Source organism: Durio zibethinus, chromosome 21 (assembly GCF_047325235.1).
Source record: "Durio zibethinus cultivar Kanyao isolate XHJ-2024 chromosome 21, ASM4732523v1, whole genome shotgun sequence".
Taxonomy (NCBI): Eukaryota; Viridiplantae; Streptophyta; class Magnoliopsida; order Malvales; family Malvaceae; genus Durio; species Durio zibethinus.
The window spans coordinates 608,063-626,679 of record NC_143182.1 but is presented as its reverse complement, the minus strand read 5'-3'; the positions used below and the strand labels follow the sequence as shown (position 1 = coordinate 626,679).

Here is an 18,617-nt window from a genome sequence, read left to right as displayed (position 1 = left end):
GTTTTAATTGAAAATAGAAGATTATAGAAAAAAAAAGAAGAAAAATTAAGACACTTCATCTATTACTTGGCTTTTTATAGGAAGAAGAAGCTTTGAAGCAACATAGTTTCTGTGCTTCTCGATAGATTGCGCCGGATTCTGCTAAATTCGTGGAAAAGGCTGCAAACTATTTTCAACCTCCCAAAAAACTAGCAAACGCCAATGACACTTGTCTTTCAGAATTAAAAGGTAAAGCATCCCATAATCTCTCTTCCCCAACCCCCTCTTTTTTTTTTAGAATAAACAAATCTAGTGCTATTTCTGATTCATATTTTTTTATTTTTCTTTCATATTTTGTGCTAAACCATTTATATTTCTTTTAATAAGTTCACAAGCTCTACTCTTTGATTAATTTCAAGTTTTTTGTTCTTTAAAAAGAAATCCTGCCCAGAAAAAGCTTGTGTTTTTGCTCTGTTTTATGGTTATTTCTTTCATGAATTTAAGCTCGTAATGAAAGAAGTATGGGTTTTTCTTGATGGAAGAATTTATCATAAATCCTTTGAATGAAAAGATCAATCAATTGCGTACGAGGCTCTAGAAAAGTTTATTTTCTTTGCTTGTTCTTGATTGTTTTGTTTTTTTTCCCTCTGTAATCAACCATATGGTGAAGTTTAGTTCTTGCTAAGATGTTTGCTTTTGCTGATAATCAGTGTAAAGCTTCTAAGCATGGAAGTCATCTCATACAATTCCCCTTCATGCTTTAATCTAAAGCGGAGATTATTAGTGAAGAAAAGCACGAGTAGAGAACAGCAAGTAAAGATCCCTTTGTGTAGAAAGCGCAGAATTTTGTGTTCTAGGGTTCATGACCCAACTGGGTCACTGGGGTTATCTAATAAAGATCGTCCTTTATTGAATAATTGCTGCTATGGGAAAGGTTCAAGTTCATTCAAGTCTCTTGAAGGGTTTAACAATGTTGAGTCAAAGGTCCTGAGCTGGAATTATGATGGTTATGTGATTGGTAATGAAGACGAGGTTGTAAGGATCTCAGAAACTGGTGAATCAGTAACCAAGGTTTTAATTCCAGGGTTGCCCGATGAGTCCAATGGTGAATGTGGTGCTCCAATAAGCAGTCGTTTCTGGGAGTGGAAACCTAAATTAAATGTGCATTACGAGAAATCAGGTTGTGAAAATTTGAATTCTCCGCCACTACTCTTTCTTCCTGGTTTTGGTGTTGGTTCTTTTCATTATGAAAAGCAACTGAAGGATTTGGGTCGTGATTATAGGGTATGGGCAATTGACTTTCTTGGGCAAGGCATGTCATTGCCTATTGAAGATCCTACTTCCCCTTCTAAGGAGGATGGTATCTCAGAAGGGAAGGATTTTGTGTGGGGATTTGGGGATAAAACAGAACCATGGGCAAGTGATTTGGTTTACTCTATGGATTTATGGCGGGATCAAGTTCGCTATTTTGTAGAAGAGGTACTAATACATTTACATTATAACTCTAATCCTCTCCTTTTGCAATGCCTTGCAGGTTATTTATCTATAATGCTGTTGCATATACGATTTCATGCTACATTTGCTTACTACCATGTCTTCTAATTTGCATTTTGTCTTAAGGTTACGCCAATGAAAGGGAACATAGCTAAAATGGCTTTAGGATTTTGAAATAGTAATCACGTAACTGTTTGGTTTCAGATAAATGAATGCACTAATATAATGTGAAGACAGCAAGCTTGACCTTAGCTCTTTCTCTCACAGGTCATTGGTGAACCAGTTTACATTGTAGGGAACTCACTAGGAGGATTTGTTGCTCTATACTTTGCAGCATGCAATCCTCAGTTAGTGAAGGGTGTTACACTTCTTAATGCAACTCCTTTTTGGGGATTTCTACCTAATCCAATAAAATCTCCAAGATTAGCAAGGATATTTTCATGGTCTGGAACATTTCCTCTACCAGAAAGTGTTAGAAAGCTGACAGAATTTGTGTAAGTTCCTTTTCCTTTGGTATTAGATGATATGGCATTCTCATCTTGCAACAGCCATTCCATTAGATTTTAAACCATTAAATTTATAGACATGTTAATAATTATCTTATTGAGGCTTTTACTTGGAAAAGAGATGAAGTCATTTTGTGATTGTTTTCATCACTTTGGGAGTGGAATTTTTAAGAGAGTTTCAAAAAAGTTGGGTTTAATATTTTTTTTTAGTACCCCAAGAGCAATCTGCTGCACTTTCTTACTTAACTTCTTCTCCTTCAAATCTCTTATTGCTCTTACTTAACTTCTTCTCCTTCAAATCTCTTATTGCTCTTACTTAACTTCGTCTCCCTCCTTTGATTTCAGTTGGCAAAAGATAAGTGATCCTGAAAATATTGCGGATGTACTTCGACAGGTTTATGCAGATCATTCTATAAATGTTGACAAAGTCTTTTCTCATATTCTTGAGACAACACAGCATCCTGCTGCTGCTGCATCATTTGCTTCAATTATGTTTGCCCCTCAAGGAGAGCTTTCCTTCAGGGAGGCTTTATCAAGGTACATAGTATGAATAGGTTTTTAACAAGAATGGAAAAGTCATGTCCATTCTACGTGGAAAAGATACCTTTCTGCTTTAAGTTATGGACTTTCAGTTTGTTGTTATTTCTAGGTGTCACATGAACAATGTGCCAATCTGTCTCATGTATGGAAAAGAAGACCCCTGGGTGAAGCCTGTCTGGGGTCTTCAGGTGAAAAAGCAAGTTCCTGAAGCTCCATACTATGAGATCAGCCCTGCTGGTCACTGCCCTCATGATGAAGTTCCTGAGGTATGTTCTCACTGACTGGCCTGCTTTTCACATCTAATCATCGATAATCCTTCATTTGTATGTAAATTTTCAATTGTTGAAAGAGCAAATGACTGCATAATTTTCAACTTTCCTTTAAATTTCGGTTCTCATAAAATTTTAAAATTTAACAAATCCATCCTATCTGAATTTGATTTCTCATGCTTGTTATGTTGTGTCATTTAGACAATTTCCTGTAATTGTTTATACAGGTGGTGAATTATTTGCTACGAGGATGGATCAAGAACCTGGAAACCAAGGGTGCAGTTGCATTACCCTTACTCGATGATATGGAAACGGAAAGCATTCAGAATAGCATCACCAGGGACTTGGAATTTGTGAGAGAAGGATCCAACAAATCAGTGGTAGTGCGATTTTTTGGATCCAGGTTCTCACTATGGAACCGGATAGAATCTTACTTCAAATCTCGCTTTGGCAAGTTAGAAACCAAATCGCGATAGTGGACTATATTTTTCTTTTATCCATGAGATAATGTAAACTTTCAATACATTCTCACATAGTTTAATGTATGTTTAATTATTTGATATATGATGAGTAGAAAATGAATTACAGGCATATCAATCAAGGTCCTGAATACTGATATTGATTTCTAATTCTTCATGTTGTTTATGTTCTAATCAACCACAGGCACAAAACAGACTTTTAACCTGCTGTAACGTAAAAAAAAGGCAAAGTTTGACCAATGATGGACACCCAAATCTGTCGCATGTATTTGTATTGCAAACAGCTCTGAATAAGATTAAGGTTCGTTGGATTGCAGTCACTTTGAAATCGAGTAGCAATTGAACACTTCCTAATTTAATATCGGTCATTGCCCGTAACTGTCATCATATATTTATGTTGCTAATGCTTTGTAAAATGTTGTACAACTGATTAGAGCTGATTGTTAATGGTACAAAATCATTGATTATGTAATAGTAATTATTATAAATGCGATGATCTGTAATAGTGCAAGAAGGAAAGACAAAGTGCTTATGATGATTATTTATATAATCCATTTTTTTTCTTACATTGATGTTATATCTATTTATATTCAATCATAAGATTAGTTTTTATACTCATAAAGTTAACATACATTCGATTGTCATATTATCATTAAAAAAAATTGATATTTAAATTTATCATTATAACACTAGCTCATTTTTATTTTTTTACCTATGAAAAAATTCGTCCATCTATCACAACTAATATTCAATCAAAATATCACTTTATAATGTTTTAATTGATTTTTAATTTATTTTAAATTATTAAATGTAATTTACGTAAGTTTGAAATTATCAAATTTTATTAGTCTACATGATTTTTTTTCAAATTATATATGAATTTTTTGTCAATTGTCAACTTTATGATCATATCACTATCGATTATCTCATATATAAAATAAATAAGAAAAAAATTTATGTACATATTTTAAAATTTTTTCCCCCGAACTTCCCTTATAATTTTTACGATTCACGTTTTTCTTTCAAAAATCTTAAATACTTTATTGATGTAAGTGTCGAAACATATTTAAAAAACCAATACCGATATTGTTTAACCATATTTTCTTGTTACAAATACAAATAATTTTCAACGCATCTTCCAAATCATCATCCAACTCACTCATACCCATGTCACCCTCAACAAATTACCTTGTCCTAACTCTGGCAGATGTATGTATGTTTAGTGTGAAAAGTGTTACAAATGCATTGTGGTTAAAGATTCTATTTCTACATTTTTTGATACAAGAAGGAAGTATTTGATCTAAAACTTGCAAACCATCATCACATTTTGAAGTTGTTTTTTCGGGTGGGAGCAATGGCAGGTGCGGTTAGTGGTGCCATGTGGGATTTAGATATTTTTAATCTACTTTCTGTTTTTAATGGTAAAAGTTTTAGTCTACTCTGATGGGCGTAGACCTTCGCACTAATGGATTTTTAAACTTCAAGTTGTAACTAAAGACTTTTTATAAAAATAATAATGGTAATCTGAACCGGTAAAAATAACTAATTTTGATTTGGACATTTTTTTCTACAACGACCCCAATTCTAGTCCTGCACTATCTAGACTGGCATGTTATATTCTTTTATTATTATTATTATTAAAATATAGAATATTGATTCGGAAGTATAAGGAAATCCCTTAAATAGAGTTACCCCTATAGACAAGCATCATGTAACAATAAAGATTCAGATGTATAATTAGTTTTTTTTTTTTTTTTCTCATCATGTGGAGAATAAAAAGTTTTTTTTTTTAATTTTAATTTATTTTTTTAACTCTTCAATTTATATTTATTTAAGTCACTCACAAAACATTACGAATTTAAAATTGTATGAATTTACAGTTTTTAAAAATTTAGTTAATATAGATATCATTTAAATTAATACTCAACTGATGAAAGAAACATTTTACTTTCAAAGAAAATGTTTTGGTGCCTGGGAAGGAAATTTCTACCTACCAAACCTAAGGGTTCATTTTTCCGCCTGCTCACAGGCAAGACATTGTGCTGGAATTTGACTATGCCCTGAACTAAAAAAAAAGAAAGAATTTAACTGTAAGATCCCAAAGATACATTTGCAGTCTCTCAACGCTTCTGCCTCCATAGTCCATGGTCAATGCCTCTCTATCTCATCAATATAATCTTAAGGCACTCAACCCCAATATCCAAAGATCTTGCATTTCATGTTCGTATCTTGACACTCTACATTTCTCAATATCCAAAGATCAAGAAGACGATTAATACAATTATACAAGAAAAATGTTGGGTGAGATCAACAGCTTCATCAAGGTATGGTTAACTGTTTTGACATCTCTATGCTACTGCCACGCCATCGGCAAGGTGGTTCCAAAAGGTACCAAAAGACTCATTTTCGTGCTCCCTGTTGTGTGTCTTTTTCTCTATCTCCCTCTCAATCTCTACTCACCGCATCTTGGCGGTGTTACAGCCTTTTTCATTGCTTGGCTTGGTAACTTCAAGCTCTTACTATTTGCTTTTGGTAAAGGTCCTTTAAGTGCAAATATTTCTCTTCCACTTTTTGTGGCTGTTGCTTGCCTACCCATCAAGATCCAACAAAACCAACCTCCAAAATCACATCTAAATGGCCATAACAAAGAAACATCATCAAAATCATATCGTAATGGCCAAAATAAAGAAAATTCATCTTCTAGAAAATCCAAAGAAGGTCCCGTAAACTATGCTATAAAGGGTCTGCTTTTGGCCATCATAGTACGGGTCTATGATTACATTGAATTTATGCATCCAAACATCATTATGCTCCTCTACTCTTTCCACATATATTTCCTCCTCGAGATCATCCTAGCCATATGGGCAGCCATGGTTCGATCCTTTTCGGGGCTCGAGGTTGAGCCACAGTTCAATGAGCCGTACCTTTCAACCTCGCTGCAGGACTTTTGGGGCAAAAGATGGAACCTCATGGTGACCAGTATCCTGCGGCCCACGGTGTATGAACCCACCCTCAGTTTTTCCACAACTGTCATTGGCAGAAAGTGGGCTCCACTCCCATCTGTGCTTTCCACGTTTGTTGTGTCTGCTATTATGCACGAGCTCATGTTCTACTATCTGGGCCGCTTGAGTCCCACAGGTGAGGTGACCTGGTTTTTTCTCATCCATGGATTTTGTTTGACAGTTGAGATTGCTTTGAAGAAGGCATTAATTGGCAAGTGCCAGCTTCCGTGGCTAGTCACGGGGCCGTTGACAATAGGGTTCGTCTTGGGCACGGGCTTTTGGCTATTCATTCCACAGTTCACGCGGTGCAAGGTCGATGTTAAAGCGTTTGAAGATTACGCGGAAGTACGCTCGATGTTGAAAAATTCCAGTGAAAAGGTACTGAGGATTTTGTCGGCAAAATAGACGGTTCTGAACTTGTATTCTAATCTATCCTCGTTTGATCTTTGAGTTTGTGGTTAGATTGACGGATCTGATTAGAAACTTTGTACTTTATCATCACAACACTTTGATTATCATCTAGCCAGTTGGGAAAGAAAGTCAAATTCAGTGCCATTGGACTAGCCGTGTTTATCAATTTAAATACAGCCAATAAGAATCTTCGGGTTGATAAAAGTTTACTTTCCAACAATTAATTTTGGCCGCTTTCGTTTAAAACTATACTACTAGGGAAAAAATGTCTTCTTGGGAGGTTGGTGTGACTTGTGACTTGAGAAAAGAATATAAAAATGACATAAGGTCGGTCAGAAAATATTGTTTGAACACTAAAATTTTGACTCTTTCTCTAAAGCTAGCTAGAATTGAATACTGAAATAAAGTATAAATTAAACACATTGGTCTTGTATTCCTTGGACGAGTGTATTTGATATAAATTATTTGCAGTTGTAATTATTTTGCTTTGTGATTGAATTTTAGCTATTCGTAAGCCAATTTTGCTTTCCAAGTGCTAAGTATGCAGCAAACAAGATTGTATCCACACTCATAAAAATATGGCATTGGAGAAGAGATTTACACCATTCTTATCCTAACAAGGAATGAAGCAAACTCCGGTGCTCTGCATTTCCTGATACGCAAAATTTTGTGTCCATAAAGATGGCGATTTTATTTTTCAAGTTGGGCTCGTGGACTCCAGTTAAGGTATAGCCTGAAAAGAAGTTAGAACATTACTTTTGGCCCAATTTGTTTTCTTTTGTGTAGACTTTATGCTACAATATACCAAGGCTTTCTTTAATTATAGAATGACATAAAAGGTAGTGTCGATGCTCTTTCAATCAACTGCAATCTTTTCTTTTTCTTTTTTTTTTACTTCAAAAAAGTTGACTCATGATTCACACCATCTTGTTGAATAGTACAAGGCATGCCCATTTCATGAAATTAAAACCGAAAACAAAAAGAAAATTAATACTAATAAATAAAGAGGTATCGTGAAATGTAACATCAAAAACTTCAATAAAGAAGAATTACAAAGCCTGGTAACATGTACGAGGCTTCAGTGATTGCTATAATCCATTTACCTTTTTCAGCATGCTAAAAAAATCCTTAACTTTGGCCATGAAAGGAAATGAAATCAAATTATCTGCCGGCAGCAGCAATAAAACAAGAAAAAAAAAAAAAAAAACCAAGATAAGTACTTGTATCTTTTGTGACTTGTTGGAGGTACCAACCCAATTAACCCACTAAACTAGCACAATTACTTCGTAGAATTATAGTTGATACTCCCTATTGCTGAAACACCACAAAATTTCAACAAAATTTTTTGAATTGAATTCCTTTCCCCTTTTTGAAAGAGAGAGGTAGAAAATTCCATGGCATGATGTCGAATCTACTTGGCCCAAAAGAGAAGAAAGGAAACGAAAAAACAAACAACTTTTCCAAAGGAAGCCTCCATGCAATACAAGGACAAGTAGAGAGAACTATTCGTCGTTTTCGAAGACAACTATTCCAACCTCTTTTTACGACAAGAAGAATACCAAGGGAAACAGCTCTGTGGCAATATCAAACTTTCTTATGTAATCTGTAATCTTGCACAAGATGTTTACATGTGAAATTTGAATTCCTAGATTGAATTCATATATATGATGCTAAACCAAACCCACAAGTATTGCCAAAGGGTCCACTCTCGATGTTTCTATTGATCATGGTGAAAATTGATGACATTAGTTTACGCCTGAAACAATAATCACAATAATATAGAAGCAATAGACAACAATCAATAATAAAAAAAATGTAAAAAAAAATAAAGTACATCAAGATTTATGTGAAAAATCTTTCAGTGTAGAGAAAAAAAATCACGGACCATCAGAAAAATTTTTACTATTAAATAATAGGTATATAAAGTTCTTCTCTAGCTAAAACTAGAGCTAATCAACAACTAGAGAAATAATTAGAGAAATCTCACCAAATAAGTGACTCAACAAATACACCCTGAATTTGTTCCTAGAGAGCTTCAAACCCGATCTTCACCGTTCAGAATGTAGAACTCTGAATCATAAACCTCCTGACAAGGTTTCAACTCAATCGGATCACGTATCGACTTTCGTTCAACCAACTCTCCCTTTTTTTTTTTTCTCTTTGCTTTTTTTAGCTTTTCTTCTTTCTCTACTTGGTTTTCGACACGCACTTAAAACAATTCCATCTTTTTTTTATTAAATAGCTAGGGTTCTGTGTAAAATGAAAGATCAAGGCCCATAGCTTTTACTTGGTCTAAAACCACTTACATGAGGCTGGACTTCATTTTTCTAACAATCTCCCCCTCCAACCCCATTAGGAAGAGATTCATTACTATAGCAGTTTTCATTTGAAACTTACCTTGGCCAGGGAATTCATTCCGGCCAAGTTACTACAAAGCTCAAGCTTTTTCCTGGGAAGTATCTTAGTCAATATATATGCTACATTCTTATCGGTATGGACTTTCTTCAATAGCATCTACTGTTTTTCAATTACTGAACGTAACTAATGATATTTAACATCAATGTTCTTTAAGCATTTATTTACATGCTTTGGTTACTGCAATATACTCAGCCTTTGTAGTTAACAAAGTAACATACTTCTGTAACTTAGATTACTAAGATACAACTCTTCCTGTAAAAATGAACAAATATCCTGAAGTAGATTTTCTACTATCAAGATCACCTGTCATGTCAGCATCAGTAAACCCTTCTACAACTGGTTGTGAAACTCCATAAGTCAAGCATATTTTTGAGATACCCCTCAAATATCTAAAAATCTGTTTCACTATTTTTCAGTGAACCTTCTCCGGATTAAAAAGAAATCTGCTCACTACACTAACTGCATGAGCAATGTCAGGCCTTGTACAAACCATAAGATTCATTAAAGAATCGACTGCAGAAGAATAAGAAATATTAGACATAGTTAGTTGCTCTTCTTTAGACACTGGACAAAATTTCTTACTTAGATGAAAATGGTTGGCAAGTGGAGTGCTAACTGATTTAACATGTTGCATGTTGAATCTACCAAGCACTCGTTCAACATACTTTTCCTGTGACAACCATAGCTTTCTAACTCTCTTATCCAAGATAATGTCCATACTAGGAATCTGCTTTGCTGGACCTAAATCTTTTATATCAAAAGATTTAGACAATTATTCTTTCAACCTGTAAACCATACTAGCATCTTGTCCTACAATCAACATATCATCAACATATAATAATAGGATAATGAAGTTACCATTAGGAAATTGTTTAACATATACACAAGAATCCACTACTGTTCTTTTATAGCCATGACTTACCATAAAAGAATCAAATTTCTTGTACCACTGTCACAGAGCTTGTTTCAAGCCATATAAGCTTTTCTTCAATTTGCAAACTAAATGCTCTTTTTTTTTTTACTTCAAAACCCTCAGGCTGATTCATATAAATGTCTTCCTGTAAATCACCATGCAAAAATGCAATTTTAACATCAAGTTGCTCAAGCTTAAGATTCAAACTAGTTGTAAATCTCAGTACCATTCGAATAGAACTCATATTTACAACTGGAGCAAAAATCTCATCAAAATCGATACCTGGTTTCTGAGAAAAAATTTTTACTATCAATCGAGCTTTGTACCTCACTAATTTGTCACCATCCTTTTTCAACTTGAACACCCATTTATTCTTTAATAGCCTCTTTCTTGTTGAAAGTTTAACAAGATCATAAGTACCATTCTTTCATAATTACTCCATCTCTTCTTTCATTACTTTTAACCAGTGCTCTTTATTCGGAGTAACTTACACATCTTGGAAGCTTTCTGGCTCTCCTTCACTGATAACTAAAATAAAATATGAACTTGGATACCTGGTAGATGGCTTGCGCTCTCTAGTAGATCTCTTGGGCTGAGACTCTATATCACTTGATACCAAAGGTAGCTCCCCCTGCTCAACACTCTCAAGTAGAAAAGATTGTTCATCCTGCTCAAAACTAATTGCATTTGGTTCATCACCAACTGTGGCTGGCTCATTCATATTTTTAAGTTTTTTTTCTTGCTCATTTTCACCATCTGTGACTCTTTCCTGTGGAATCCCTATTGGTGTTGAAACATCACACTCAACAGTAAACCGTATAGTCTTCTCATTTTTCTCAAGGTCTGCTATAGTTTTTTTTTCATGTAAGACCACATCTCTACTTTTGACTGTCTTTTTCTTTACTGGATCCTATATTCTGTAATCAAATTCTTTATCACCATATCCTACAAACACATACTATGTGACTTTATTGTCAAGCTTTGATATCTGTTCTTTCGACACATGCATGAATATTTTACACCCAAAAATTTTTAAGTGAGAATATGAAGTATCTTTTTCTGTCCACACTCTTTCTGGATGTCAAAGCCTAAAGGAACTGATGGTGACTTGTTAAGTAAGTAACAAGCTGTGTTGACTGCTTCACCTTAAAATGGCTTTGATAATTTTACCATCCTCAACATACATCTGACTTTTTTCATAATGATGCGATTCATTCTTTCAGCTATACCATTATGCTACAGTGTTTCAAGTTCTGTCATCTCATACCTGATTTCATGTTTTGAACAATATTTTTTAAAGCTTTTAGATATGTATTCCTCACAATTATCAGTTCGAATATACTTCAAGGGTAACCCTGTCATCTTTTCAACCATGACATAAAATTTTTGAAAATACTGCAATACCTGACTTTTGTATTTCAACATTACACCCAAGTCTTACGTGAAGCATCATCAATAAAAGTAATAAAATATCTGCTACCACCTAATGACTCAACCTCAATGGGACCACATACGTCAGAATAAATTAATTTCAATCTATTTTTTTCTCTGAGAACTTTTATAAAAAGAAACTCTATGATGCTTACTAAACAAATAATAATCACATGAATCGAGAGACATACCTTTGGTCAAGGGAATAAGAGACTGCCTTGTCAAAACTTGTAACCCATTTTCACTCATATGTGTTAGCCTACTGTGTCACAAGTTTGCTGAAGCATCATTTTTAACGGTATTTACCTGATTACCTTTCAATTGCATCCATGTCTTATACATTATGCAACATAGTTTTTCCCTTGCAATTACCATAGATCCTTTGAGAAGCTTTCACTGTCCATTCTTTTGTCGGCTTTCATATCCCTTCTTATCAAAGACATTAATAGCAAGTAAGTTTATTCTCATATCTGAAATATGTCTGACATCCTTCAAAGTTAACATGTAGCCTGTACTAGTTTGTACAATAATATCACCAATCCCAACAATCTGTGACATACTTTTGTTTCTCATCTTGGTATAACCAAAATCTCCTGCTTTGTAAGTTGTAAACAACTTTTTCTTAGGAACACAATAATATGTCGCTCCTGTGTCAACTATCCACTCAATGTCGGGATCACTAACATGATTACAATAATCATGTGTACAAATCAAAGTAACTGAATCACTATCTGAATTCACTACTGTAACATTGCCATCATCTGAACTTTTGCCTTTTTCATCTTTTCGTTCTTGCTTCAAGATTTTATAGTTTCGTTTTATATGACCTACCTTACCATAATAAAAACACTTCATTTTACCTGTAGACTTGGATCTATGTTTAGACTTACCACAGCCTTTTGAGTCCTGACCTCTGTTGATATTTTTACCCATGTTCTCTGTGATCAGAGCTTGATTCTCAGGATCTATATCTTTTCGTCTTGCTTTTTTATTAAGTATACTGTCATTTACCATCTCTAATGTCACCTTATAATTAGAAGCTGAATTAAGAACAGTAACAACTAGAGTATTCTAGCTGTCTGACAATGAACCTAAAAGAAATAACGCCTTCATTTCATCATCCATCTTAAGCTCCATAGTAGTCATCCGATTAAATATATCTTAAAAATCACTCAAGTGCTCTGTAACAGATCGTTCATCCCTGTACTATAAAGTTACAAGCTTTTTAACAAGCATAACTTTATTCATACATGTTTTTCCCTTATACAATGTTGTCATTTTTTTTCAAATAATGTGAGCATCTGACTCCTGCGTTACATGATGAAACACGCTGATATCAACCTATTTTTTGATTGTAGCCAACGTCTTTCTACTTAGCTTCTTCCAGCTTTCATCTTTCATATATGCTAGTTTAATCGAATCACCCAATATTGGCTCATACAAATCTTTGCAGTATAGATGATCCTCCATCATAGGCTTTCAAATTGAATAATTCGATGTTGTCAATTTTATCATGGAACCTGTATCACCCTCCATGATCTCAAACATAATTTACTTCTATCCTGGGTTACTTCTGTATCGATATCTCAAAATAACCCTCGTTCTGATACCACTTGTTATGCCTGAAGCAATAATCACAACAATATATAAGCAATAGACAACAATCAATAATAAAAAAATATAGGAAAAATAAAGCACACTAAGATTTACTTGGAAAATCCTCCAGTGTAGAGGAAAAAAATCATGGACCACCAAAAAAATATTCACTATCAAATAATAGGTATACAAAGTTCTTCTCTAGCTAAAACTAAAGCTAATCAACAACTAGAGAAACAGTTGAAGAAATCTCACTAAATAAGTGACTCAACAAATACACTCTAAATTTGTTCCTAGAGAGCTTCAAACCCGATCTTCACCGTTCAGAATGTAGAACTCTGAATCATAACCTCCTGACAAGGTTTCAATTAAATCGGACCATAGATCGACTTTTGTTCAACTAACTCTTCCTTCTTTTTTTTCTCTCTGCTTTTTTTGGCTTTTCTTTTTTCTTTACTTGATTTTCAACACACACTTAAAACAACCCACCTCTTTTTTATTAAGTAGCTAAAGCTCTGTGTAAAATGAAAGATCAAAGCTCATGGCCTTTACTTGAGCCAAAATCACTTACATGAAGTTGGATCCCATTTTTCTAACAATTGGAAACGAACCTGGTAAAAACCTCGTGAATTCTTCGATCATTTATGGTTTAAGTTTCAGAAAAAAAGTGAAACAAATTAACTTCACCAAGCTTTTAACGTGATGGAAGCAACCTTTGCACCGTCAAATTAATCTACCCCACATTGTTATCTTCAAGTCCCTACCTAATAATACAAGGAGTGGCAAAGAATTAAAGATTGGGAAGGAGATAAGAGAGAACGGAACTTGGTCCAGCTCTATCTCTTTTATTTCCCTATGCAATGCCCCATTAGGGCTTCAACATTGAATTAGTTCGATTGACGATTGGACTCTATGTCCTGTTTCGTGTATGTCGCGGCACCATGAAAACTCTGTTGCCAAGTGGCCTGCAAACGGTGGGGTTTTGGCAATGTCAAGGAACTTGGGTTCTCCCGTTGTTTTGGAACAGGGTTTTGGTGCTAATTGCAATTCACTTTTGTGACTGAACAGATAAAAAGGAACATGAATATACAGTGTGATGTAAACCCAAAATTAATACAAAAAATAATTTAGACATTGATGGGAGTTAATCATTAAAAGAGAAATACTTACGAACTCACTCTCCTCGTGTGACAATGCAGGGTCCAGGGAGTTTGATTTCGTTAAGGTGCGCCTTTCAGATATGGTTGGTCTGGTGCCTACTTCGAAATAACCAGAAGGTCTTTCGATTGTGGTCCAATATTGGAGTGATTTACCAGCCGGAGCCTGCTCCCAAAGAAAATTAAACAATTTATTTATGTAGTATGTATGTGGAAAGCTTTGATGGTAAGTATGAGCTATTCTTTTTGCTTGCTTAATAAAAAGACTATTCTTTTTGCTAAAGAATGTACGCTTTAATCATTCAAAAGAGAAAAAAAAAAGAAAAAAAAAGGAAGAACATAACATAACAGAAAGACAAATCAGAAGAATCATAAAAGCGAAAAAACAATGCATTGAATAAATCCCACCAAGAAAGAGAAAAGGGAAGGGAAAGACGGTGAATTGAAACCACATTATCCCTATATAAGCAGTCTATAATCTTACATTTTACTTCTCCAACTTGTTTGTATTGAAACTTACAAAGCTCAAGCTGTTTTAGATATGAGGTTGTAAATGTGAACCCCGGAGTATCTGACTGACAATACTTATTAGGTTACATATTTTTCTGTGGGGGTAAATAAATTAAAGATGCTTGCTTAAACTAAAATTTTGACTAAATCTAGTGCCTATAAAAAGACAGCTAATCTAATCTAATGAACGTTAAAAAAAAATAAAAGATCAGCAATATGCAAAGCATACGTAATTCGTGGCATAATTATGGGTTAAAAAATCCTTGGGATTCCAATTTGGTGGGCTCTTTGTGTGACTGTGTTTCATCTCATCACCCAGGCCAAGGCCATATCCCCAAGAATTTCCTCTTTCCAACACCGCATAAAAAAACAAAACAATGCCACTTCATAGCCTGTTATTTCCTCTCCAACATAGAAAAAGCCTTCAACTTTTTCCTCTTCACGTTTTGGCAACACAGCAATGAGATGATAAAAATCTTGACTCTTTGATTCATATTTCTTGTAAACTGTCGAATTTCCCCTTCCACAAGACTCCCCTTCAAGACCCACAAAAAAAGAAATAAACTTTTTCGATGGGTTACCTTTCTTGCAAAGCAGAATCAGCAGTCTCCATAATCTCCACCTCCACAACCACCCAGAATTCATCGTCCAAAACTGCCACCAACAAGCAGGAAAAACCCATCAAGATCCAACAATTTGATTATTCTGATCTTGAAGCTGCCACCAATGGATTCTCTGATCAAAGGCTTCTAGGCAAAGGTAGCCATGGTTCTGTCTACAAGGCTGTTCTCAGGGGACGCCACGTTGCCATCAAGAAACCGTCTTCAAGAAACCATGAACCCAACCAAGAAGCTGATAACGAGATCGAAATCTTGTCGAAGATTCAGAGTCCCAGATTGGTGAATCTTCTTGGCTTTACTAATGACGCTAAAGATCGTTTATTGGTTGTTGAATTTATGAGTAATGGCACATTATATGATGTTCTTCACTCTAATTCTTCAAGGCCTTTGAATTGGGGTCGAAGAATTCGATTAGCCTTGCAAGTTGCCAAAGCCTTAGAGACACTTCACTCACAAAAACCTCCAATTATTCATAGAGATGTTAAGTCTGCAAATGTGTTAATTGATAGGAATTTCAATGCAAGATTGGGTGATTTTGGGTTGGCACTGAGGTGTGGTGTTGATGATTATAGGCTTAGATCAACCCCACCAGCTGGTACTATTGGGTATCTTGATCCATGCTATGTGACCCCAGATAATTTGAGTACAAAAACTGATGTTTTTAGTTTTGGGATCTTGTTGTTAGAGATTGTAAGTGGTAGAAAAGCTATTGATGTTGCACATTCACCACCTTCTATTGTGGATTGGGCAATTCCTCTTGTAAAGAAGGGGAAGATTGTTGCTGTTTATGATCCAAGGATTGCACCTCCTAAGGAACCTATTGTTAGGAAGCAGTTGGCTGTCATAGCAGCAAAATGTGTGAGGTCCTGTAGGGAGCGCCGCCCTGCAATGAAAGATGTGGTTGGTTGGTTAACTGGGTTGAGCAAATTGGTTCCTCTACATTCATGGAGTGGTTTTAACAATCCATGTTTGATGGTGGAAACAATGGGGCGTCCTGTTGAATTTAGAAATGCCCAGGATAATTTGGATGCCATGGATGGTAAATTTGGCAGGCAAACTATGAGGGACTCACGTAGAGTCTATTCAGATTTGGGGTTCAGCAGCAACTTGATGGAACTTATGGGCATGACTGGTATTGAGGGGGAGTCTGAAGTGTGGGGGCAGGCTGATGTGGTTGAAAGGCCTGGGTCAAAATCAGAGAGCAGAATTTCTAGTTATAGATTTGGTAGCAAGAGATATGGTAACCGAGGGAGAGGTCAGCAGAAGAATGTTGGTAATGAGAATGGTGTTTTCACTTTGAGGCGGAATCAATCAGCTGGTGAAAATTCTGAACTCTTTTCAGGAAAAGGTAATGTGTTTTCTCGATCAAGTTTCAGTTCCCAGGCTGTAGGTGACATTTAGTTCATGAAAATTTATACATTGAAATGATCGGCAATGGAGCAAAGTTCAAGCTTTTAAGGTTCTCTTGCTTGCACCTCAAATTCATGTATATTTGTGGGTAACTAGTTTTTGGTGATTTCAACCGATTGACATTTTCAAGGTTCAATAAGTTGTTAATGTGGTCTTCATTTTCAATGTACATGTAGATCAGGACATTGCTAATGTCCATTTCATAGGTTGTTAATCTTTTTTTTTTCCCTTTCGTTTTCCCCTCGTGTTTTTGCTGCAAGGCATACGTATGATGAAAATGCTGTTGAATCCATGCATGAGGTGATTCAAAACTCATCAGTTGAATACTGATATTTGTAATTTGAACATGCAGCTAGAATAACTGAATAATACATTCTACAGTTTGATTCTGGTTTTTTTTTTTTTTAATGTAATTTATTGCTTTAAAGCGAGAGATGCAATGAAATTTGTGATGCTCTTAGTAGGTTATTGCATCTCGGTGAAATTCAATCAATGACTTGAATAATGAATGTATTTGGTTTAGTTTTAGACATTACTGCAAAATTTGAGCGGCCAAGCCTTCAATGTTATTACTGTAGTTGTTGAGATTTTACCTTTTCTGCAAACATTTCGAATGAACTTTGATTTATGTCAGCAGCCAAATTGACACCTAGTATTTCTCAGGCTTCCATTCTTCTGCGTACGCAAGCTTGGAAGCATAATGGGTTTTTAATTTTAAGCCAAAAGTAGTTTACTTTGAAGATCAGAGTGTAATCCTGAAATAGATAAATGCTATCTAAAGCATACGGAGCGAAATTGACAGGGACGAAACCGATGTTAAGAACGAATTTAAATAATTGATTCCGATGGGCTTGCTTTGCTTTGTCATTTGTCCAGTGATTAGTACATTATTTCAATGGCGGAACAATATGGAAAGAATTGGTTAAAGTTCGGAAATTTCTCAAAATCCATGCAGCGGAGATAATTCCCTCTCCTTCGTGACTGGATTATGAATTTTCCCATCTCTTGAATTATTATATAATGAAAGGTAACCATCACATATTCCAGTTTCATGATTCTACAAAATTTTTATAGAACATCTTTAGGATTCTTTATCGAGATCATCCACTACTCACATTCTCTGTTCTAATTATCTTGAACAATTGGAAAACCACTTAAAATCCCCCCAGGCACAACGTCTCTTAAGACTTTTACTGACTTGCAACGTTGGTTGAATCACATTATTACCAAACCAAACTTATATGAATAAGAATTATGCACTAATTATTTCTATTTTATCATCATTATAATTATTTATTACCGTTACAGACCAAGTATTATTGGCCAAATTAAGTTCAGATATTATGATTTCACTGATTCGTCCTGTTATTCTGAAAACCAGCAATAATAATCTCCTTTTCTATTATCGAGGGAAAAATCAAAGGGCACGGGTTTCTCCTGTGTACATATTTGAATATTCAACGAGGATAATTGGACAATCGAAAACTCAACATCGTTCTCATTCTACTAAATTGACTTTAGTTTTAAACTAGTCGAGTGAAAACATGGGTAATCAATCACACGTAATGTCATCATTCCAACAAGAAAAATATAAGTAGAGCCTTATAGAACAGCCCACAAGTCTTAAGTCATTAATTGTCTGGTTCAAATGAAATGATAAGATTAAGGAGTGCAGGTTCTTTGGTTAAAAGTTACAGAAGGAAGAAGAGTCGTTTGAAATGCAGTGAAACGGAGAATATGCGCATAGCTATCATATCAACAAGACAAGGACAATGTAAAGTTCGAGAAAATATTCACTTCCAAAGCATCCAAACAGACTCTTTTTTCCCATTGTGCTAGTATTTTTAAAGTATTTGAACTCAGTGACCTTGGAATGAATAAT

The 18,617-nt window shown here is 35.0% G+C and overlaps 2 protein-coding genes and 1 pseudogene across 2 annotated transcripts; all 3 read left to right on the top strand.

The window, feature by feature from the left end:
• On the top strand, nucleotides 1–3,379 carry LOC111304524 (pheophytinase, chloroplastic-like). The gene is made up of 6 exons (XM_022901127.2): nucleotides 1–228; nucleotides 690–1,458; nucleotides 1,741–1,967; nucleotides 2,325–2,516; nucleotides 2,629–2,785; nucleotides 3,016–3,379. The coding sequence occupies exons 2-6, from the start codon at nucleotides 706–708 to the stop codon at nucleotides 3,262–3,264; spliced, it is 1,578 nt and encodes a 525-aa protein (XP_022756862.2). The 5' UTR covers nucleotides 1–228; nucleotides 690–705; the 3' UTR covers nucleotides 3,265–3,379.
• A 1,754-nt stretch (nucleotides 3,380–5,133) lies between these two features.
• On the top strand, nucleotides 5,134–7,518 carry LOC111305864 (acyl-CoA--sterol O-acyltransferase 1 pseudogene; annotated as a pseudogene).
• A 7,483-nt stretch (nucleotides 7,519–15,001) lies between these two features.
• Nucleotides 15,002–17,130, top strand: LOC111304523 (serine/threonine-protein kinase-like protein At3g51990). Its single transcript, XM_022901126.2, has one exon. It carries the CDS (start codon nucleotides 15,278–15,280, stop codon nucleotides 16,724–16,726), a length of 1,449 nt encoding a protein of 482 aa, XP_022756861.2. The 5' UTR covers nucleotides 15,002–15,277; the 3' UTR covers nucleotides 16,727–17,130.
• The last annotated feature ends 1,487 nt before the right edge of the window (nucleotides 17,131–18,617 follow it).